Genomic DNA, 25,392 nt, shown 5'->3' with positions numbered 1-25,392 from the left:
GAACTGTAAATGAGATGTAGTTTTATTTAAAATTATTTAGTCCATGCTGAACAGACTGTGACCTTATCTGACCTTTGCAACTTTTTAATGAGTGGTTTTGTTGTTGAAATGCGAAAGTGCTGGGAACAGTCTTGGTAATCACAAATTAAAGGATGAGCGTGAAACTCAGATTTATTAAAGTCTACTGACTCACATTGACTTTGAGGGCCTTCACAGCGCAGCCCACATCCACTTTCTAGTGGATCAAAAAAGGTAATTTTCTTTTCCTTCTTGACTTATAATCAAAAGATGACATGAGCATATGCATAGCAGAATTATGCATGCGGAGACATACGTCCACACATTATGACCTGGTATATAAATAGAGACACATCAGTAAATGGACAAACACACACAAACACACACAGGTGGTAGGTAACCCATTAGAGACCTTTTGATGAGCTGTTTTCAAGCTGTAAGCCAGGTAAACCAAGGCACCCCCTGCAGTTTTGTGATCCTAGGAAAGGTCAGCAGCTGGTGGCTTCACTCCTATTTACAACAGCCTTACTATGTATATATCTATATATATCTATATATATATATAGATATATATATCTATATATATATATATATATATATATATATATATATATATATATATATATATATATATATATATATATATATATATATATATTAGGGGTGCAACGATACACAAAATTCACGGTTCGGTTCGGTACTTTGGTGTCACAGTTCGATATTTTTTCAATACAAAAAAATGTTCATGCCTTTTTAATTTGTCATTTATTAAAATTATAAATATATATTTTAACTCAAAAGTACAGTTTTTAAATTTAATGTTGCTGAAACAAAAGTAATTAAAAAAATAAATATATCTCAGGGCTCTCAAAATTTCAAAATCCCTGGTAGCCCTTCGGGCAGGGACTCTTCAGTTTTTGGTAGCCCAAAATAAATTTAAGTAGCCCGAATAAAAAAGAGAGCAATTTTTTGATTGATGTTTTGTTTCCTTTACAATATTATACATTAAAGTATAATATTGTAAAGGAAACAAAACATTAATCAAAAAATTGTTGAAAAACAAATTACAACATTGTATAAAAATTACAATCATCAACTCAAATACTTGGTTCTAATTGAACAGAAATTTCTTTGAAGTTTGCAAAGACTGCTAAATTTTGCCAGTGGTAGTTCACTCTTCGCAACATAGTACGCTGTTCTAAACAGATTTTTCAGGTTTATTTTTAGTATGTTATTTGCAATTGGTGTTTGTTCTGGGAAAGATATTGCAGACTGAGCAATAATGCATTTCTTGCATTTCTCATGGGTTCTAATGGGGGCCTTTCTTAAAATGACTGGTCCCAGTAACAAAGGCGCTTGTCGACTCAGAAATCGAGAGAAAACCAACAACACACCCGGCAGAACATTATGTTATTTACACGGGTGCACATAAGTGGTCCGCATGTGCGCATTCGCTGTCAAAATAAAAGACGCGCACCAGATAAGAAGTTGCAACGCGCGTTTGCGTTCATATAAAAAGCACTGTTTTTGTCCACTAGAGTGGGATTTTCACGGCACATTCCGCACCACATCTCTGTGCGTTCATCATTTGTTTGAAGCCAGCTCACCTCCTGCAACCACTTTTCCGAGAATACGCGCTTCTTTTGTGGTTCGGACTCCTTCTGACATTTCTTTGGAGGTGGAGGAACACCAAAGTAATTGCTTAAAGGAGCTTGCTACTTCGACATCTTTAAGAGTTCTAAACAAATGTCTGTCCTCCTCCTGAAAATCTTATGTACGCAAACACGCGTTGCAACTTCTTATCTTGTGCGCGTTTTTTATTTTGACAGCAAATGCGCACCTGCGGACCACTTATGTGCAGCCCTGGTTATTTAGCTCCTCATATTGCAGCCACAGAAATTCTTTTGTCCATGAAACCATAAAGCTGCACTTTCTTTTTGCCTTATAGTCTGATTTGTCATAACTTTTCCGTTTTGTGGTAAGCTTTTCTTTGGCTGTCACTTCTTCACCCTGACCTGTCTTATTTGGCTCAGCAGAACTAAAATATATATCCTGCTGCTTTTACACACACACACACATAAGCTCAGCGATTCTCTGCGCGATCAACCTCTCATATGTTTAAGCTTGCTGCGGGAGATTTCACTTGTCATGTTTGCATAGTAAGCTAACGATTGATAAGACGATGTCAGAGGAATTGGTGCGCAAATTATCATCACTCACCAATCAGTACTGTCGCTCTCTATACACAGTTCGCGCGATTGCAAAGTGAAAGCAAAAAACAAGCGCAAATTCAAACGCGATTTCAATATGTCACATATTGACAGTGGCTCATCGATGCCAATGACATAATTACCCAGGTACATTTCCGAAAGAATGCAAAAGCATTGACATATATTTTTTCTTCCTACAATAGCCCGACGGGCAGGGCAGAGATAGATTTTGGTAGCCCGACTGGAAAAATCGCTAGCCCCGGGACGTCGGGCTAGCGATTTTGCAAGCCCTGTATCTGATTGAGGAATCACTCATCTTTGGAAAAGTGAATTTATTACAGAGAAATGGCTCTTTCCAAAATAAAAGCTATACTATATGCTTCTTCTGGGCTATATTCTCAGCAGCATATTGTAGCGGGTCAGGGCTGTTCGGGGTTCTGTTTGTACAGTTATGTTTTGTTTATGTTGCCATAGTGACGGGTGATGCCCTCTCGCTGCGACGGTGTGTCCTTCCGGGGTCAGAGGGCGCCCTGTGTGTTGTCGTTGTTGTTGCTGTGCGGTTCCCGCGCTGAGCAGTTAGCTAGCGGCAGTGTTCTTCTGCAGATGTCAATAAACGGCTGTGCTCCCTGGCTAGCTCACGGGAAGCAAGACCAAACGACACCTCCGTCTCCTCCTTGTCTGAGCTCGCCACATTGGTGTCAGAAGTGGGATGATGGTGGCACCCCATGTTCTGACCCGAGTGACTTTTCCCCCGCCGGTCGTAACCGGCCGGTGCGCCAAAAGAAGGCACCTGGACATTTGCAGGACTTTGTATGGGGTAATGGGGTCGTCGGGGACGACTGACCCCTTAGGTGGGGGCTATTCTGTTTGTACAGTTATGTTTTGTTTATGTTGCCATAGTGACGGGTGACGCCCTCTCGCTGCGACGGTGTGTCCTTCCGGGGTCAGAGGGCACCCTGTGTGTTGTTGTTGTTGTTGCTGTGCGGTTGCCGCGCTGAGCAGTTAGCTAGCGGCAGTGTTCTTCTGCAGATGTCAATAAACGGCTGTGCTCCCTGGCTAGCTCACGGGAAGCAAGACCAAACGACACCTCCGTCTCCTCCTTGTCTGAGCTCGCCACAATATTAAACATATCAGGTCCCCATAAGGAGAATCATGTGCTAACGGCTGTCTAAATGACTCGGGTAAAGTTTGTAGCATGCATGCTTGTTGTTTTTGTCTGCTTCCACTTGTCTTTGCACTAGGATGATGTCGGCGTAAATGTGCAGTCATATTCGTTGTGTTCCCACTAGTGCTGTCAGCGTTAATCTCGTTGAAATGACGTTAACGCCACAGCATGACAATCTCCTTTAACGAGCTACCCCTGATCGCCCTGTGTGGGGCTAGACGGCCAACACGTTAACGAGCTAACTGCGCTAACACACTAGTTCCCACCCATGTAATTGAGCATTGCGTGGCACATCCAACATACTGTTTTACTTTAGTCCATGACGCGCTTACCTTCAGGGTCATACGTCACATGAAAACCAAAATAATTCCAAACGCCAGATCTGAATGAGGGTGGGGGAGGTTCAATTTGCCATGTTGCAAGGAGAGCTTAACTTCTGTCTCGCTAGCTTGCCCTGCGCTCTTCCTTCTGACGATGCTGTCTGTGTTGAGCGCTCAGTGAATCTGCGTTCGACTACTCCGCCTAGGCTGCACTGTCGAGCGCAGATCCACTGAGCGCTCAACACAGACAGCATCATCAGAAGGAAAGTTGATAAAATAAATTACAAATTTTGTATTGTTCAATACATATGCGTACCGAACCGAAAGCACTGTATCGAACGGTTCAATATCGATACGAGTATCGTTGCACCCCTAATACATATATATATATATATATATATATGTATATATATATATACATACATACATACATACCTATGCACCCCTAATACATATATATATATATATATATATATATATGTATATACACATACATACATACATACCTATGCAGAATGGTTAGCAGATTTTTTTTAGAAACTGCATTTTTATAGACGGTATGATTTCTTGAAACCCCCTTTTTCCTCCAGACAGTTTTACAGATTTCTAAACTTGGATCAATACTGAAAGCAATAGAGGAAAACAGATCAGTTTATTTCTGGTACTGTCCAGTCTACTATATAGCCGAAGCAGTTTCATGTAGGTCAGAGCTTTCTTTGCAGCAGGCTTTGTTTCTCTCTGATACTCCCAGACTTGGCATCAGCTGCTTATGTCATATTAATTTCATATGGACTAGTAGATGGGCAATCTTTGATGTACTTTATATTGATTTGCGTGTGTATCTGTGTGCCTGTGTGTATTACTTACATTTGATTCAGCTGACTGACTTGTCTATGTCTGAGGGGATTGATACCATGAAGATAAGGGTGTCAGATCAGTGGGCTGCCATGCTTTATTTCCCCCTCGACAAATTTACCAAAGTTTTCACGTCTCATCTTCACACCGTGGTGACAGCCCGACAGGAGGGGTCCAGCCAGACGCATGACAACGATAGGCAGCTCACGCTGACAATAATGCCACCGTTGCTCACGCTGAAGAGAGCCCGTCCCCTTTCATTCCATTGAGAAGGAATGCAGAGAGGTAGAGGGGGAAAGAAATTGAGTATTGGGAAAGAAGGGGGAGACAGACTGGCATCCAGTCAAGGCAAAAGACCGTTTTTTGATCTCCAGACGGTCTGCCACCACTATGGTAATCCTTCAGCAACACCCTTCTTCGGCTGTCAGACTGAAAAACACATGCGTGGATTATATAAACCAGGCTTGTGCACACATAGTTGACTTGTATATATGATAACACTTTTAGTAATAGATAAACAAGTACCAATGGAAATTAATTAATTATTATAATAATCAAATCTAAACACTGCACAACAAAAAAACAGGCATTGTTAATGATGACCAACTGAGCTTGGAGGTCTTTTAATTTTTATGAAGGTTGGAGATTTTAATTTGCTTTGAACACTGAGCTGATTCTAGTAGGAGCAGTCAATGCACTGTTCTCCCAGGGTGTCACTTAATGCCGTTTTGTTAGACGCCACCTGCATCTCATTGGTACCTTGATGCATCAGCCGCTGCAATATTAGACACCAAGAGATTATGTTTATGATTATGATCATGTTTTATAGACCTCTCCTGTTGGTTTATCAACCAGGACTGGATGTCCACTTTGGATTCTTCTGTTTTGCACTTTGTCTCTATTTTTATGCTTTGTTTCACCAGCAGATTTATTTCCTTTTCACTTAGTTTCACTGACTGTTTAAGTTTGGGCCATAGAAAGTATTCGGTTTAGGTATTTAAAAGTAATGGGTTCTTTTTTAGGGATTTTAAGGGACTCCTTCGTCACTAAAAACTAGGATTTGCTAAGAAAAAGACTGATCGCTGTTACAATACGCTTCTTTATAATAGTAACCCTGCACAATGAAAAATGACACATTGGGAGTGACAGACCATAACCCAGTAGCCATAACCCAGTGCATCGGGCAACATAACAAAAGGACACCGTGTGTTTAACTGAGACACGCCAGCTGCTTTGACAAAAGGTCATTGTTTTCCCCAGGAAGAAGAATGAGCAGGAGATTTGTTGTGTCTAAAATCACCTCATTTGCACATATGTACATGGAAGTGTTTGATGTCAGCAAAATACTCCTCAAATGTCTTCAAATGTCAATGTGGTTACTATTTCAGCACAGCTGCTTGTTTGCACCTAAAATCATTAGACATTTGCTTTTTGCCTTGTGCGATATGTGCAGAAAATATGTCAAACTCACTCCACTGGAAACCTGTCAAAAAATCATGACTGATTTATGTTATATGCACTATACTGAGACACATGCACACATTCATCGCGTTCAAATGCGGGTGTGTGGTTCGTCCAGATTAATGCTATTGCGTTCTTTTTTTGTTTTGGATTGCGACTTTTTAATCCTGTTTCAAAAGTGAGTTTAAATCTATGACTCTGGTGCGTATCACAATAACTCACAATTTTTTTTTAAATTTAAACTTTAATTAAAACTGGAAATTAAATCTATTTCCAGCCTTCTGTAATACTTGAATTTGTTTTCAGAGTTTGAAATACATCCTGTGAAGTCTAGCTTACATTTATGGAATGTATTAGGCACTTTTGTATAAAAAAGGACCCAGTGAGTAAGCAATGAAAGGAATGACATATTACACTTTAATTAAATACAAGTATATAGAAAAAAGTAGTGAAAAACCTGCATTTTTTTCTGATGAGTGCGGATAGGAATAGACAGAATAGCATAGCAAAGCAGAACCTGCTACTCAGTATATAAACATGACACTGTTTGGCTGATATGCATTAGAGTATATCAGAGTGGATTAGAGGAATGTGGAGGCAGGTTGGTGAGAAGAGATCACCTAGATTGAAAAGGGATTTCTAACACTTCTAAATGAGATATGGGCATGCATTGAGAGATAAGAAGCTGCATATGAAAATGGGTCAATTGTTCTGCAGGTTTAGATTGTGATTAAGAAGATTACATTCCTCCAGTGAGTAACAATAGCAAAGTCAGACAGCAGCCCAGTTGTTAGCCACTCTAACAGCCTGGCTGATCCCTATTCTGTCCTTTCACCAGAATTCTGAGTTTCATTTTTTTGAGTTATGGGACTTAAAGTCTTAGGTTCTGCTTGTCAGGCAGCAGATTTTCTGCTGAAACAGAACATAACAAAGCATGGTGTAATTTGACTCATTCCCAGACCAGAGGCTGTTTTGATGAAACGGTGCAGGAGTGTGTCTGATCCCACCACCTCATCCTCCATTTTTCAGAAAGGAATGATTAGACCAGGGCCACTTAAGCCGAAGTTAGTGGACTGCTATTGATTGATCAAACCTGGCCGTTCAGTCCTGAATAAAAGGGAGGGTTTCTGTCACACCCTAATGAAAGGGAGGCAAGGTTTGCAGCTGCCTTTGATCCTGAAGGGATTAAAACAGTCTTGCTTATACAAGTAGAAAGATCATGCCTGTCTGTTTCTCTGTCTATCTGATGCATTGCTGGGAAAGCTATACAGCTCTCTGCTGTAGAGAAGGCTATGAGGCTGGGTCAAGTCACGGTGGGGTCAAAAGATTGGAATCCCTGTGTGGCCAACTAAAAGACCACCTGCTATTTCCAAGCTTTGATCACTAGCATCATTCCTTATTATTATGACTTGTGTGTCTGCAAACAGTTGTCTTTGTAATGCATCACAAGCCTTTGACTGAAGGCAGGAGATCTGAGGATTTTGACAGTCTGTCTGTTTGCAACAAAGAAAGGAGGTTAGAATCAATAGAATCGTTTTGATATGCACAACATCTCCTTGGACGGCATTTTGAAGGAAGTCCTGAAAAACACTAATAAACTTGAAGCCACGCTTTTAATAATTAAAGCTGATTTTCTCTGAGAGAAAACATTTTTGAGCGAGCTGGTGAGGTGGAAGGCTTTGATACAGCCTAGAAGCATTCATAAAAGTTTCAGATGTAGAGAAAGTAATTGACATTTTTCACAAGTTGGCAGTCTTAACCACATGTGCTTTGCCAAGTGGACCCTCAAGTTTGTGTGGTCAGTGTCTCTCTGCTTTCCTCTCTTACTCAAACAGACTGTGCACACACATACACGCGCTTTCTGTCCGGTGCATTTTCAGTTTGATCTGTTTTATGGATTTCTCTTGCAGCTCAGTTGAAAAATTCCATTAATTGAGCCATGCTGTGAAATATCTATCAGATGAGGATGCAGTCATTTTTCAGAGTGCGAACCATGCAGTATTCATATCTCCTTGACACACACAGTGCAAAATATAAACTGTTGGTAACATTTGATTTATGCACATATCTGCCTGATTTATCTGTACGGTAACTCGCATACACACGGTAAAGCATTCACTTTAAGTGATGAAGCATTCAACCAGGTTTTCAAGCCCTGGGGCAGTGGGATGCTTTGTAATATGTACAGTCACATGCTGCTCCACTGTTATCCGTGCACTTGTTGTACAATATGCCCTTGAGAAGCACTGTTTGTACAGCCTTCCAGCTGCTCTGAGAATGATCCATTTATGTTAAATCTGGCCACCAGAGGGTTTTTGTGTGGCTATTTAATGTACACTCACTTTCCCCACATGCATGTTACCGGAAAAGGAGGTTGGATTTGTTAAACAGACGCTGCTGGCCGCTGGCAGACGCCGTAGCTCCCTGTGAACCTCCCTCCTTCTCTCGAGGATTGTTGTGTGCGAGAGAGTAAAAACAGAGTGGCATCAGAGGGAAACAGTCTCTTTATGATCAGTTCATCCTTTGCCTCCAACTACCTGATCGTTAGGCTGAAGATCAGGGAGCTGCATGAGACTTGATAACCGGATGCCTAGCAAAGGAAATCCTGACATTATTGCCTATTTTGTTGAAGTTGCTGAACTCGTCAGTGTATTAGCAGGCATCAATGCATCAATAAATCAGCAATCACCCTGGGGGTTTTGACTTCTATAGATTCCTGCCACCCTGACACACTTTTATATACTCCATTTTATTCACTTTTAATGTGCTGGGTTGATGTATTTTATCGAGCTAGTTACTACAGAACATAAAGTAGGGATTACAACCTTGTGCATAAAAAAATCTGCCCCCGGAGAGAAATGGAAGCAATCTGTTTTTAATATACCCTTCTTTCTCATTCTCTGCAGCGTTTCTGCACTTCTGTCACTCAGCCTGCCATCCTTGTTGGCTGTGAATGTATGCAGAAACCGAGCAACATTGTTTTTATATCCCATTATCCAGAGAATTCGCCTGGCCTTCTCACCCCTCCAATCCATCCTGCCACCACCCTATAATTTACTTTCTACCTGTTAAGACTTCCGGAAGCAGATGCTGTTATCTTCCTGGCTTTCAACAGCCTGTCACATCCACTACCTGCTTCCTTCTTCAAAAGCTGTCTCCCAATACCTCACTGTGTGCACTCCCCGCGGCTCCCGCTACCTGCTGGGAGTCACACCCGCTGATGTCAAACTTGGACAACTTTGGAGGAATAAAGAAGAACCAACACAAGGGTCAGGATGATGAAAGGAAGAACAGGACCTAGGAGTGGAAGACTGAAGGGCACAGTCATAACTACAGGTGTTATTTCTTTATTTTTGTTTTCCTGTTTTTTATCCAAAGCTGACTTTATTGATTGCTCTAACCTGAAACATAGCCACAGAAGAACCTTCCATCGTTCTATAGATTGGAATTGATTGCCTTGAGGCTCTCTTGTCCTGTAAATATTTGCAAAGCTTTATTGATTCCATTAACAGCTGGCTGCTGTTTGTGACAGTGGTATGGATGGTTGCTGTTGGTGAGACTAAACTAATTGTGGAAGGCCAGTTGGTTTTTTCGCAGTGCATTAACATCTTGTTTCACACGTGTAATGTTGCATATAGCCGTTTTTTGCGGAAAAGTGTGACACAAATGGTCACCTGCTTAATTTGTGAGCTCATTTTTAAAACAAACGATTGGAAGACATACAAGCTTACATTTTCTGTGTGCATATTATTCATCTTAAAAGAATGCCATAGTACGCTAGTTACTATCAGAAAAAATGTATGTTGTTATAAGGCATAAACCTTGGATGTAACCTCTTGTAGCTCAGTCTGTTGTTGATGTGATGGAAAGGAAGTGGGGACCCTCATGAGTTAAGGCAATTGTACTCTCACACCACTAGAAACCTATATGCAGCGCTCATATAGGGGTCTGTGATGAACCATACATATAAACAGTGGGTGTTTCATCCAATCTGAGGAAATGAAGGGCCGGGAGAGTGCTGCTTAAGAGCACAAGGGAGAGCGAAGTGGCCCACGCACTGCTGCTCTGTTAACCCGCATCTACTCAACCCCCACCCCCTGCATATTCTACTGTTGTCTCAGGAACACAAAGACTATTTTCAGGCAGCCAATCCTCAGCAGAGTGGCAAAATACAGTCCTGCATGGCCCTAAAAGCCTTCATGACTTTTTAATTGGTGGCTCAGGGCTCTACGTCCAGCGGTTGGAGAGTGGACCCCACTGCCAGAGCTTCACTTCTGGAAGGGATCAAATCTCCCCCGCTTGAGTCTTAGGCCTGTCAAAGCAGTCAGGCATGGAGGCAGTGGATGGGTGGCATCTGAAGGTGAGAGGGAGGGTGAGAGACAGGGTTGGCAGTGGAAAAGAGCAGTTTGCGGTTGAGAAGGGTGGATGATAGAAAGAAGCCAGGAGCGAATGTTTGTAAAGGAAGAAAGAATTTATGTGAAACTGCTGAGGGAAGGAATAGCCCTGCACCAAAATAGCAATTTCTGAGGTGAGAAAGAGTTTGTTCAGTGGAGTTGTATGAGAAAAGTTATGTGCGTGTGTAAACGTGTGTTTGTGTGTGCATGCTACATCCGACAGGGGCAACAGAACATTTGGAAGTGATGGATTGTTACAGCATACCAAACAGAGTAGGAAAGGTGGGTGGTGGATTTTATTGGAGAGCTGGAAAGGTTTTGTGATGAATAATAGTCATGAGTGAATTGGTCATTGTCAGAACCCTCCAGAGCCTATTGAATCAGCAAGGCTAGGGTTTTACAATGAGCTTCAGCCATGAAGATCGGACTGTTGGGTCGTAATAGATGGAAAGTGAGTTGATGGAGGCAGGAGGTACAATAGATGAGGCTAGCTCTCACTGCTGGAGCAGCATTTGTCTGTGGGGAAATGGGCCCCAGGAGAGACCAGTGAACCTCCCACATGCTGTGCAGAGATCAGAGAGCAATATGGATGTTTGTGATGGGCATCTGAAGGCACATGAACACATGCACACGCATGTGCACACAAAGCAGAGTAAACATGCCACATGGGTAGCTTGCTCATTGATAATGACTTGTTGACCCGCAGCTAATGATCCCTTTCATCTCAAAGCGGAGCATGATAGGCTTTGATCTGTCTGTCATTAAAGAGCTGTCGACTGCTTGCACATCCCTTTAGTCTGATCAGCAATTCAAATATACATTAGCACCTTATAGAAAGATATGTACATACACGCACTGTCACAGCTTCTATACACTTACTGGACACTTTATTAGGTGCACCTTGCTAAAAGTGGGTTGGACCCCAACACAGCATACCTTTTTCTCTTTTTCACACTATTCTGTATAAACACTTCAGACGGCTGTGTGGGAAAATCCCAGTAGATCAGCAGTTTCTGAACTGCTCAGGCCAGCCCACTAACAGCTATCCGATATTGAAAGTAATTTAAATCACCTTTGTTCCTCGTTATGATGCTCGGTCTGAACTTAAACAGGTCATCTTGAACATGTCTACAGTTTTCATGTCCAAATGCATCCATGTGATTGGCTGAGCAGATATGATCTAAAACTCAAATGAACGTGAACACTTCTAGTATTACTGCCACATCTCTCTCACACACACACAGACACACATGCAGTGAAGCACAAAAAGTCCTTGAATCCATGCTACTCATTAAAGCACTTCATTTACTCAATATGTTAAAAGAGCAATAATAAATAAAAAAACTGATGATTTATTAATATCCAGAGTTGTAATCCACTGCATTATATGTGTATTAAAGCGCATTACTTACCATGGCATGATAAGTTAAAGTGCTTCTAATAAAATTCTTAAGTCCCTACAGGCATTTCAAAGCAGCAGCAGATCTCTGTGCAGTATCTCCTCAGTGTCTCACTAATGGGACTGATGTAAATATGTTCATTTGCAAATCTTCTCTCCAATTTAGTGCTGCTCATATTGTAGATGAAGATTATCCAGGGATTATGAGGTTTGAAAAATGCACTATTTGATGTGTATTTATGCACGGCTTATAGATGTAGTAATATGGAATTAGGTCCCATCATGAGTGGAAAATATGAATGCAAAAAAAGTGTCACTCCTACCTCCCCCATCTGGCTCCCTGTCAGGTTGTCATTTAACGATATTCATTTCCAAAAGTGGAAATTTAACAGACGTTTATGATGCAAATCACAAGCTATAACTCTGTGTGGTGTGGAGGGCCACATTAAGCCTTCAAATCACTCATGCCTTTGCTTGGGCGCCAGTAACATTATGCCATATCTGCTTGATCGTCTGCACATATTTCAGTGTGCTATTGCAGCCAACAGCAGTCAATCCCTCCACTTTGTAGGTCCTTAGAGGCGGAGAAAGTTCAGAGAATTGCCAACATGATTTTTTTTACACTGGCGTGTTAAGAGCACTGGTGGGAACATTTCAATAACACAGCGGTGAAAAAAAAATGCTCACTGAATACATTAACCTGATGAAAGATGGTGTTGCTATTTAAATTTATGTAATTTCTAACGATAACCTTCAGGATATACATGACATTGTGTGAAGACTAAAATTGCTGTGGTTGTAATTCCTTTTTGTACATAAAGTGCTACTTGCATATGTATAAGACTGTGCCACAAATAGAGCTAACCTTGGTTTTTACTTTCAGAAATTTAAAACTTCCTAGCACCTTTCCACTCAACATTCCTTTGCATGGGAACTGGGTATGTTGCAGTGCAGAGAGTTAAAGGTTTAGGATGGGACAGGCTGGATTCTGGTTCTTAATCTTTGCTGTTTTCCAAAATGGAAGAAAACATCCTTGCCAATATCACTGCAGCACTTGGAGCGATGTTTTGAGTGCGGGTTTAAGTGTATAATTAGAAAAACATCATCAGCCTCATATATTAGATAGCATTGTTGGCACCGGGCTCAAAGCTGTAGTTATGTTGTGAGTGTTATAAAAAAGCTATTGATTAAGGGGTATGGTTTTCCTGTGAGGTAGATTGCAATTTATAGATCAAAATGACACAGTCTTTTCAAGTAGAAATGCTGGCTTGTTGCATTAATCATGAGGAGAAGCGATGACAGGCATTTTTGAAGGAGATGGCTGGTAAGGTACACAGATATGTTTGTGTGTGTAACAAATGCTTTATGTAATCAAATTTAGAGGACAGATATTCCGCTTTCTTACCTTAAATTACCTAAATTAAAAACACACCTTTAATCTTCTTGTGTGGTCTGTAAAAATTAAGCGTTTAATCATTATTCATTATTTTCACTCGCAAGCACGCACGCATTTATAGTATTCACATAGGATGTTGTTATGCGCAGCAGTTTTAACAAGGATTGTTTAAAGGATTGTCAAGAAGAGCGCGAAACAATTAGTATTTCTGACTGCGAATTTTTCCTGCTTTGTTCAAGTTGCACGCTTCCCACTCAGCACCCGTTACTGTATCGGGTAATTGAGATGAGCAATGTGGTGTGAAGTCATGTAAGAACCAGCCAAACGCTACCATTAGCATAATGTCAGTGCGTTCAGATCTTTGTCTGCCTGTTGGCGTAGTGCTGGCTGCCTGTCTTCAGACAGTGCCACAGAGCTGTGTTTCTCCTCTGTGTTCGCTCCTGCTTGAGGTGCGCGTGCACTTCAGAGAAAAGAACCGGCGAAGAGAACTGTGTTGATGTCTCAAAGGTCAGATGAGTGACCTGCACGGAGGCTGGCAGTTTTGAGTGGCCATCTGAAGGAACTCAAAATTGGGGGGGAGGGGTTAGCTGTCACACCACACAGAGAAGTACTTGGTGGTCTACAGCAGCTTGGATGTTGGAAGAAAATAATGGTCGTGGGCCTCTCTTTAATGTGTTCTGGGCAGGGAGTGATGTGACAAGCTCCGTTCTGTCAGCTCTTACATTCCAGAGGTCTCAATTAGGAACAGGGGCTCTGTGCTCCCACAGACTGCCTAGTAGGAGCACAGGGCACCCCGTGGGAGCATCTGGTACACGTCAGACTTACCAAAATTAGAAAACATGAAAACAAGCATGTATTCCACCTTCCATACACTCTCTGGCTCTTCTAATATATCTGTGACTCTTTCCCGTCAAAGACCCGTTATTGCTCACAAGTAATCGAGTCTGTTTGACCTATCGTAAGTGTGAGAAACTCCTAGTCCCTGAGTGGATTATGCATTCACACCAAAGAAGGTGTTTGTTCTCTGCAAAACAGGTAAATAAAGCATTGCCAACACTGATTGCTGTTCACTCCTAGGCTCAGCGGAAGGAAGGGAGACAGACAGGCAGGCCGCGTAAATGTAATGAAGGGAGATAATAATTCTTTTTTCTGTCAGCTGCTCTCTGCCATTAACATTTACTGCCAGCCCCTGCCATTCACTGCTTGGCGCCCATGCACTCTGCCACACTGATAAGAATCACAATCACCAGCTATTCCACGCGCATATATTATAATGGCAGGCACCGTGATACCTTGCACTTAGCAAAACACTATTAGCATGCCAGTTGCATCGCTCCCATTCAGAGGTTCAAAGGGTTTGGTTGGGGAGAAAAGCACGGATGGGACATGGCAGTTTGAGTCCACGCATTTAGCCTCATAAAAATTCTGGTGTCTTTATCTTAAAGACACGCTGTCACAAGCACGCGAGGTTGAGAATGCGAGCACACATTTTTATGCACAGGGACACACCTGTACACACGGGAGCGTGAGGGACAGAGGCGTACAAGTACCACACAGGTTTTCAGATTGTTAAGAGAGTGAGTCCAAAAGCGTACAAGTTTATCTGTATGTTAATGATGAGGGGAAATGGCCCAGATTTGTTTAACGCATCAAGCAATTAAATCAAGACTTGTCTAATAGCTGCATCTTTGCTGAGCTGCCCACGGGTCCCAAGATGGACAGGCAAGGCAGCATTGCAGGTGGATCTGATTATCTCTGTCTCAGTGCGTGTGAAATAATGTTTCCCCCACCATACCATCTACTAATTAGGATCTAATTATCCAGCCTAGTGTAAACAATCACAGCAGATGGCATTATGCACAGTATTAACTCTAATGACCCGGGGCCCTGTAGAATTCACATTTCAACGCACTTGCTTATTTTATTTATTTATTCCATTAATCTTCGCCCTACTTTCTTTTTTTCAATTCACCTAGGCCTGTTTTCAACCTTCTCATTCCCCGAGAAAAGACTACCCCTCTTCCTGTTCCCAATGATGCTTTTACAGTCCTTTTTTTTCTTCTTGTATTTGCTCCTTGTTTCACTTACTGGCATTTATCTATTTCTCTGGGTTTATTTTTGAAAAATATCAATTAGATCTCACAAAGATCAAGTAAAAATGTGTACCTATTTCTGCCACCTACAACCACCTGCCTTCTCTCTAGTGGGTAGGAAAAAAAAGGGAAAGTCATAACGATACGTGTATGTGATCTTGCGCACAAAGGCTCACTTCTTCCCCCAAACTGTAGAGGCTGTCTGTCACAGCTGGGAAATAATACTGTGATGTCAGTCACACTACACCAGGTGGGAAGTCTGGATCATTTCCCATTGCACTGAACCCAAAAGAGTTCTCCAAACCTCACTTCCTTAAGACCAAAACAGTTTCATATATTTTGTCCTTTGAAAGGAAGAAATTGCCTTGTGTCTAGCGTACATTTCTATGATACATTGATTTGTTGGATGCAAGGCTATGTTCACAGCTCGCTGCTGCAGTGCATAAATCTTGTTTGAGTGCCACAAAGTCAGGGAGGATTCCCAGCTTTATCTTGTACAGCGCTATGACTATCCCTTCATGATTAAAGACACAACTTTCTTAAATCTAGCTACAGTTGTTCATCTGCGGTTTCCTCTACTGCTCATCGGACAAGGTTGAGCTGACTAGAGACTCGATGCTGCAGAGGGTGTGTAATGGTGGTTGTGGGTGTGCGAGGTCTCATTAATTGATGCCGGGCCTTGTGCCTGTGCTCCTCTGCGTGCCGTGTTCTCTGCCAGGAGCTGGACTTGCTAATTAGGCTCCTGGATATCACAGACATGTCCCTCGGTACGCCATACAATATACTGCTAGTGACTCAGTAACACTGGTAAGGAAAGTGAGAGAGAGTGGGACTAAAGGATAGAGGATACAGAGTGAGGAGGGGTGCAAAGAGACATAAAAAGATGGAGAGACATCTTGGCAGAGAGCTCAGAAGGAAGGGACATGGAGAGTAAGAGTGTGTGAGAGATGACAACTGATGAGAGGCCAGGGAAAGAAAGTAGGAAAACGACTGTACTGGGAGAGATCAAGGCTGCCGAGAAGGAGAGATAGTCACAACATGCAGAAAGGAAACTGTTATTGTGGGGAAAGGGGGGAGAAAAAAAAGAAAAGAAACTTAAGATGGGAAGAGAAAAAAAGGAGGAGGAAATCAAAAAGAGGAAGATGGTTTGAGACAGGCAGAGCATAGCAGAGAGGTAGAGGAAAGCACTCAGCGGAGCAGTGAGGCAAACAGGGAAGAATTCCAAACAGAAAGGGTGTGTGCGTTTGAGTGTGTGTGTGACTGTGAATTTGTCCACGCTGCCGGCTGGAGTGTGTGTCCAGATAATTCAATCTGCTGCCCATTGACTGGCCTCCCGCTCCGTCTTCACTCCTAATTAAATCTCCATTTGTTGGCTGGATGCTACTGCTTCTAATTGTGTTGCTCTAGCCTCCTGTAGACACACACCTCAACACACACACACACACGGGCCCTGCAGCGGGTAGGATCCCAGACACGTCACCGCGGTACATTACACCTCAATTAATCACATCAATTACACATCAATTAACCCATGGCAATCCACTAAACACAGCTGGGATGCAGGCAGCATTTCATCTGTAGCAACCTGAGGACTCTTTCTGCAACATCAAAGCGGGCGCTGCATCAAAAAGAAAAAAAAATTCAAAAATTCAGATCAACTTAACATGAAAAATCCATAGTCCCTCTTCATTTCCTCCTCCAAGCAGAGAGCATAATTATAGGAGTATATGAGCTTTAAATAGCATGTCACGGGTTCTATATTTCCACAGCATAAGATCTCATAGGGGGCTTGTTCATTCTGGATTGCGAACAAAAGAGCGTAAGCAGGAGTTGTGGGTGGACATCAACCTATCAAATACCACATACAGATGTTGAACTATGGGCCATTTCCCTAAATGAAGGCTCTTCATCTCGTCTTCCTGTTTCAGGTCTGGCGTGCTTGCTTGACTTCTACTGTAATGGGTCACTTCACCTTGGTGCCTTGTGTTGGAGGACACACTCCTCAATCTTTTCATTGCTCTCCTCCCTACTATCACTTTCCTCATCTCATCATTTCTTTACACCAATTCTCAATGTGTCTTTGACATTATCATTAAGCACTGTGTTTCTTTTTACCATCTGTTTCAATGCCGCTCTCGCTTCCTTCTCTCTGTATTCTCCCACTCAATTGCTTGCTTAATTCTTCCTTTAGTGTCGGTCTGCTTTCTGACTCGACTAGGTGATAGAGTGTAAATCGACAAGGCACCTGCTGTCACGGTGACGGCACCTCATGATCAACCTCACCTTCAGAACCAACCATGTTCCGAAGGGGAGGTGGGCGGGGTGGTGGTGATGGTGGGGGTGGGGCGCTGAGGGGTATATACACTTTTTAGTGTGCGCTTATGTGACTTCTAAAGAGCTCTGTATCCTCACTCCAGCATTCTTATCTCAACTCGTGAAGCACCATGTTAAGACGATCTATTATACATGTGTGTCAGTGTTCTTCTGTATGTGCGAATTCATAAGGGAAGAGCTTCATCAGCTTTCAAAATGCTTTTAACCCCTCTCCATCAACCCCGCAACCCACGCCCTTACACCATCCCATTACTAGGCCAAGGTCATAGCCATGACAGTTGCATAACCCCCATCAGAGGGTAACCATGGCCCATTTCGTATCTTAAGGTCCAATTCAAGAGCCTAAATGACAGCTCTAAATTTTCCAGTATGACATGATGCACCATGGGTGGACTGAAGGTGGGAAGTTATACACACATATACAGTATGAGTGCATTTGTGTTGAGCTTCCAAGGTAGAGTGAGAAATGAATACAAATGGGCCTTCAAAGGAAACAGGCACCACTAACCACTATAGCTGAATATCAGAGATGCATTTGAGCCAAGTGCCAGCTAGGATGCTGTTACGTCGGCTCAAATGCAGGTGGCGGAGGATTAAACAGAGGTCAGAAGAGCTCCCTGCTGCTGGTGTGGAGCTGGGGTAAGAAGGTTAGGCAAAAAAAAAAAAAAAGCTAGAGAATGAATATAAGACAAAAGCTGAATGTGAACACCGTTTGTGTGATTGCATGCCAGCATGGTGCAATGGGGAGCACAATGGCCTTTGGTTTATAAAGCTACCCCAGTGCCTGTGGTCTTTGTCTCACTGCCATTAAAATTCTGTGTATGCAGCGGGGGACCCGGCTGGAGCCATGCCACCATTCAACCTCAGCTGTCAGGTTAGAATAAGGTGTTTTTATATCTGTGGTGAATGGGCTGTGGTGGTGCAGACTGACTGTTAGGGGCAGCTGCTCTGCACAGCAGCCACATTATAAAAGCCCTCCTGGTCCTTCCATGCCAGTTTTCGGTCATCCATAGACCTGCTTGCTTCAGTTAGCTTTTACCTCTGGTCATAGTGGTGTAAGAATTGTTCCTCTATAAGGAATTTCCCCTAGCTTTCCATCTAGACTTGAAACCTGCAGGTAACAATGTTGTGCACCTGCCAAACACCGCACTATCACTTCATGCTTCATAGGAAGGGAACTGTTCTCTGGTTAATTCCAGTCTCTGGAAGAAAAGAACTTTTCAGCTTTCTTAAACACTTATATTCTGCGATCCTCTGGAACAGGTTTGCAGTAAGGACTCTGACTTGTTTTCCATAGCGTCTCATCAGCCATGACCAACACGATGCTGCCCCCATTATTCTTCACTGTTGGGATCGTATCAAGCAGGTAATGAGCCTAGCCAGTAATGTGTCTGGTGTCCTCAGAATGTAACGTTAGGAACTGAGGCTAAAAAAGTTCTGGTTTTATCTGACCAGAGAATCTTGTTTATCACGTCCTGAGACTCCCTTAGGTAATCTTTTGCAACATCAAAGCTTGCTGTTATGTTTTTCAACAAGAAGAGACTTCATCTGTCTCCTCACACTACCATAAAAAAACCCAAAACCCCAAAATCAGTGCAGTGTTGTTTCTCCCACCTTCACACTGGACCTAAGAAGTAGATGCTGGGGTTCTTTGTCACCTCTCCTCCGAGGGTTCTTCTTCCTTGATTACTCAGTTTAGCTTGGCCACGTTCTGGGAAATATCATATATTCTACTGATGTCTTATGTTTAGGTCTTTTGAAGGCCACTCCTGGAATTTTTCACTGAAGCACAGAGAATCAAGCAAAAAAAATGAGAGATTGAAGTTAAATTTTATGCACATGCCAAACCCAAACCTAATTCACATCCTTTGTCATAGCAAGGGGTCTATAATGGTTTCCTGTGCTTTTTCTTTTAATGTTTTAAGAACGCTTTTAAAGTTCTCGTTGTCTTTCTGGGTGATTTGTGTGGAGTGATAAAAAAAGCTGAATTTAGGCATGAAGAAATTTTAGCATTGAGCTATAAGAAAGCTGAACACTTTCTGAATGCAGTGGATATAATATGTGTGTGCAAGTCTATTATACTGTAGAATTTGCTCCACAAGGCCACAGTGGTTTAAAAAAGAGATGACCCCTAAGAGAAATATTACCTGTGACACCAGAGTGTTGTAAGATATAATACACAGGTGCGGTGCACTGAACCCCAAATCTTAAAGCTCTATTGTGCCTATCAAATGTGAAAACAAACAGAAAACCCGCACTCGCTGCTAAGTATTCTTTTTAGTATTCATTGCTGGGCAAGACGAACCTATTTAGACTGATGATGAGAAGTAGATCGTGCTGATATGTCAAAGCCAAAGCACATTTGTCTTGCTAAACAATAAAAATTAAGAAGAATACTTTTCATTGAGTCCTGACATGCTGAGTGTTATAATGTGCACGCTCTGTATTGACAGAACCTTGTGCTCCTGTAAGAGCATGCGTGTCAATTGTCGCATGCAAAGAAAAAGTTATCCTAACCTTGACTTATGCAATGACAGTGCATCTATTCACACTTGTGTATTTTTCTGCCATGAAAAAAAAAGAAACACACTTGAAAATGTAATCCTGCCATTGACACCACACATGCAGAGCCTACCACTGACACCAACATGGATCAGCAGCGTGTGTCCTCAGTGTTTCACTGTGAAGTTCAGAAAGCACAGTGAGGGAGAGAGAAATCCGCATCCGACAAGAGGTTCTCCACTGGAAACTCATTAGATCTCAGAGGCCAGTCTTCGGAGGAGCTGACCTTGTCTTCTGTCAGCATTAAGAACTGTTGGCGGTCACAGGTCATTTAAGTTCTTACAGAGTCTCAAAAAGAAGATCACTTCAGCTGGGTCTTGTGTGGATAGCAATCATTTCTTGGGGTACGCAGCAGAAATTCTGCACACTTATGTCATGCAAGACTTATTTCCTGTTCGTGCTGGCTTTGGTCCTGAAAATATACACTTTGCTCTAGATGTGAAATTGGTCACAAGTGCCACAGATAACCACTGTTCGGGGAGTCATTATTAGAGCTTGTGTGAATGTGTCATATGAGGCAGAAAAAATGTGAATGCATGAATGATGCTGAAACAGGTAACTGCGGTGGTGATTACAGGGCACTCAATTCCGCAGTCCACAATTTCACAACAGTAAGTCGGTATTATGTATTGCCCCAGACGATCGATGTGTGAGTTTAGGTTTTGCATGTGCAGGTCTCTAATGGTGGCTTTTTGATGGAGCCATGCCGCTAAGTGCACATAGCCACCAAAACCCCAAACCAGCTGGAAGTGGTTGGGTGTGTGTTTATTCAGCCATAAGTGTATGTTTTGGGATTTTCTGTGTGTGTATGTGCAGATATGTGTGTGTGTGTGTGTCAAGTACAAATGCATTTACTAGAGGACAGAATTATAGCAAAGCCACCACTCAGCAGCTAGTGTCTGGGGAAAAATAGGGACGGCTTCTCCATTTGGGCTCAGACAAAGATCAGTTTCAAGTGGCTGTTGGGTTTAACAGTGTTTGTTTTTGAAAAGTTCATGTAAGGGTGGTAGAAAGAATGGATTACCCAGGTAGTTTTATCAAAAAAAGAAGAAAAAAAATTGCAAGTTTTGATCTTTTTGTATGATAGAAAATGGACTAAGCTGCAGCTAAGCATAGTGTGTGATTTGTGGCAAGCATGATTGCCGACGTGAAACACAAAGGTGCATAGTCGTTCTTTTATTTTCTGTTTCAATCAGGTCCAATTTGCTGTATCCCCTTCTCTGCCCAGCGAAGGCTGCCCTCACGTTCACCCAGTTCCGCCACACCATCCTCTGCATTTACTGCCATAAATCTTGGCTGTGAACTTGCATATGGGTGCGGAGAGCAAGGGTGGCTCCAGTAATCAGCCATGAGAGTGACTCACCTAGTAGACACAGAACCAGGCATGCTCCAGGCCACAGCGGCATACTGCAGCTATTAATACAGACTTTAATTAGCCCGCCACAAACACTGGCACAATCAGCTCAGTGTCGCCCATGGCTCGTGAGGCAGACAGATCAATAGGTCTGATCATGCCTTTTTCATCAGCTCAAATGAAAGCACTTTGTCTCCAAGCTCAGCCCTGGACCTTGCATATCACCTTAAAGTCTTTTTGTGGCTGTACTGGCTGTGTGCAGTGTTGCGGATGAGGCCTGTATAATCTGGCTGCATTAGGGAACTATAAAGATAAATGAAGGGAGGCACAGAGTATAACTCATCCTGTCACAGAAAGGATTTTAAGACGGGGAAACTTTGTGTTTTCTAAAGCAGCCCCTATCACCCCTACCCCCCAACGCTTCCTAATTTCTCACTCTCTCCACCTCTAGCATGCTTGTTTTTCGCAGTATTTTTCTCCATCTGCTTTTGGCCTATTCCTCTTCCCCCTTCCCTCCATCTCGCTCTTCTTGCCTGTCTCCCTCCCCATCCTCTTTTACTGATGTAGAGGTATGGAAGTGTTCATTTACACTTCTTCTGCTGCACAAATTGCTCTTCTACCTCTATGCCAGCACATTTCAATTTGAAATAAAGGAGTAAGCTGCTTTCGCGGTAACAACTTATTCCGTGTGCTTTTTGGCAAGCTTTTCTGTTGACCTTCAAGTTCCCAATCAGTGCAGAAGAAAAATGGAAATAGCTTGTTCTGAGTCCTCTTTTTTTCCCTGTGAATTGCTCAAATTGTGTTGTGTCTCCTCGCAGAGGTTACTGAATCACTGCCATTTTTACTACCCTCACTCAGCTGCTTCGCTTTTTCCTTCTTTTTCTTCCTTTTTACTCATCTTTTCCTTTATGTTTTTATATGACTCAGTTTTCCTTCTTCTTCTTCTCTTTCTTTTTCTAATAGATGATGTCCCACCTTATTTTAAGATGGAGCCTCCTCAAACCCAGGTTCACCTGGAGGGAAATCGCCTAGTACTTACTTGCATGGCTGAGGGCAGCTGGCCCCTGGAATTCAAATGGATCTACAATGGTACTGAGCTTACACGTTTCTCCTTGGAATACAGGTGAGGAATGTAACCTTGCTTGCCTGCAATAATTATTTTTTTCCCTTATCTTAACCCTAAGTATCTTACTACATGAGGACATTTTAGAGGCATTTAATTGTAACTAATAGCACAATTGCTCATTTTTATTCATATTCCAAACTCATTTCTATGGATTTATTCAGGACTGATTTGGCTGCATATCTCCCTTGAAACATAGCATCTTGTGTTCAAGGGATTATCAAATTTATTCCGATTTGTATCTCACACTGCATTCAACATTCCGAGATGGTGTGTGCAGATAAATATTCTTTACTCTCCCCTCTCTTGCGGTTTGCTGAAACTATCACTGCCGTAATAAAATCAGACAATGCAAATTCTTTTTTATCAGCTTATATGGTGTGGATGGGCCACTTTGATCTGTGAGCTGTAGTATGCTTTTTCACTTATTTTGGAGATGTTCTGGACACCTCGTATTACATATTTCAGCCTCTAAACACAATGTTGAATTATTGGAACAACTCAGCGTGGTAAAAGAAGTGTTCACCCTGCACTAACAAGTCCTCTGTGCATGTGTGTGTGTGTGTGTGTGCCCACTTCTACATGTACAGTATGCTTGTGTAGCATTATGCCTGCATGCGAGTTAACAGGTGACAGATGCAGTCCACAGTGGAAGTCACTTTCAATCCAATTTTAGCACAGTTTCCTAGACTCCACTCACAGTCATACCAAAACCCTAGACATGGACAGACACGCTAAGGTGGTAGTGTCTGATTGCTATCGCTGCCCCCCTCCCCACCATCCCTTCGCTGCCTGTTATACCTACCTTCTTTCACACATCCTCTCTCTCCCCTTCATCTTTTTCTTCTCTCCCTGTCTTTCCTAAGCATTTGGCTGCGCTCTCACGTGGCTTAGTCTCTGGGTCTGCCTTGCAGGCCAGCCCTCTGCTTGTTATTCTTCACCAGCCCTGATCAAAGAGGAGAACTGGAATCCATTTAATCAGACCCCCCACCCCCCTTACCCCCCGAATTGCAGTGCAGGGGGGAACATGGCTGGGGTGGAAGCTACACTCCTAAGTGGCTGTAGCAAACGGGAGTAACTGCTTAGGTTATTTTGCTAGTATTTCACATGCACCATCTAACATGAATGCACATCAAGGGGGAGAGACGGAGCTGTGGATGGCCAGAACATGCGCTTGGTGCTTGTTTGATTCATCAGGCTGAAGATGGAGGAATCGCATTTTGTGAGTCCTGCCAGTCAGGACCTGCGCTCTACATTAAAATTTCATTCTTCCTTCTCTGGTTTACTATCCACTGTCCAGGATTACATCAGCAGCAAATAACACTTCAAAGATGCGCTGTTATTTTCCTTTTTTTAGACCATTTATGTCTTATTACAAAGAGGAATGTCATTAAGGCACCGTTTCAGGTGCCCACTGAAACATGTCAATTAATTTAGCATCTTGAGTGTGGGTGATAATAGCAGCAAGATGACAAATGTTGCTGTCTGTCATGCTGATGATGACTAATTGCAGTTGTGTTGCGTGTGCCCATTAGGTACCTGATTCCCTCGCTGGACCGATCGCACGCTGGCCATTACCGCTGTATTGTGAGAAACCGAGTTGGTGCTATAATGCAGTGCAGCACTGAAGTGCAGGTTGCCTGTGAGTAAAGGATTCTTTCTATACATCTTCCATTCTGGCAGATTAAGGGCAAGACACTGTTTTTTGAAAAGCTCGTCATGCACACTATGTGGATGAGTCACTTTGTTTTAAGGCGCTTAGCTTTTGAAAAAGGTACATAACATTAATGCTAATAATGGCAATTGTTTATTTCCATCCTTTTTGCTGGCAGGCATTTTCAGCATTTTCTGTTCTAGTATCTTTTCTCTGTCTCCCTCTTTTTAACTCACTTTTTATGTCTCCTAGATATGGGGGGTTTTGTGGAAGGTGAGCGGTCTCAAACTGTGTCCCAGGGCGAGGGTGCTCTAATCCGTGCACCACGTATACACAGTTTCCCCAGGCCCCAGATTACCTGGTTCAGAGATGGGCGTAAGATTCCCTCCAGCAGTCGCATGTAAGTCTCCATTCACCCCAATTTGATTGCTTTAGTTTAGACAAAGCATTTATGCATCTTACTTGTGTTTTTCTGTGCCTGTCTCAGAAAGTTCTCTCATATATGAGCTGTAGATGAATGCAGAGCTGTTGAAATAGAATATCTTTCACTTCAGAGAACTCTAAGAGGTTCAATACTGCTCACAGATTTTTTTTTTTCCAATCCCCCCACACACCATGAGTGAAGTTGAGCAGAATAGTTGATGAACGAATGTTGGCGCAGGCCTTGTGTTCATCATTGAATCGCCTCTCAGTGATAAAGCGGGTTATTATATTGGCCCTATTGACTTTGCAGGCAGAATGATTGAAGGGTAGAGATAGAGCAGGCAGCAGAGGAACCAATTAGACAAAATTGGACAAAAGGCCTCAATTGATGATAGGTTTGACTGACAGCACTCACCCCTGGTTAGATTTCTGTCTTGAAGGGTCTATATGTGTGTGTGTGTGTATGTGTGTGTGTGCATATCTTGCAGACATTTGTTATGTTTATGTATTTCAAACAGTTTTTAAATGATGATTTCATTTATTAAGGGGGAAAAGGCTATCCAAACATAACTGAAAAAGTATTTTCCCCCCTTGTTAAATCAATAATTCACTAACCACAAGCAGGCCTGAT

At 42.5% G+C, this 25,392-nt stretch overlaps 1 protein-coding gene across 4 annotated transcripts in view; it reads left to right on the top strand.

Moving 5' to 3' along the window:
* The window catches only part of sdk2a (sidekick cell adhesion molecule 2a), an 86,544-nt gene that overhangs the window by 26,511 nt on the left and 34,641 nt on the right, over positions 1-25,392 (top strand). For all 4 annotated transcript variants that reach the window (XM_040048439.1, XM_040048450.1, XM_040048431.1 and 1 more), the window contains exons 2-4: positions 22,525-22,684; positions 24,220-24,326; positions 24,591-24,738. In XM_040048439.1, coding sequence (XP_039904373.1) covers positions 22,525-22,684; positions 24,220-24,326; positions 24,591-24,738 — 415 coding nt within the window. The remainder of the gene's footprint in view (positions 1-22,524; positions 22,685-24,219; positions 24,327-24,590; positions 24,739-25,392) is intronic.

The sequence above is a fragment of the Simochromis diagramma genome, unplaced genomic scaffold (assembly GCF_900408965.1).
Source record: "Simochromis diagramma unplaced genomic scaffold, fSimDia1.1 OVJJ01000321.1, whole genome shotgun sequence".
NCBI classification, from domain to species: Eukaryota; Metazoa; Chordata; class Actinopteri; order Cichliformes; family Cichlidae; genus Simochromis; species Simochromis diagramma.
This window is presented reverse-complemented; position numbering and strand designations above follow the sequence as displayed.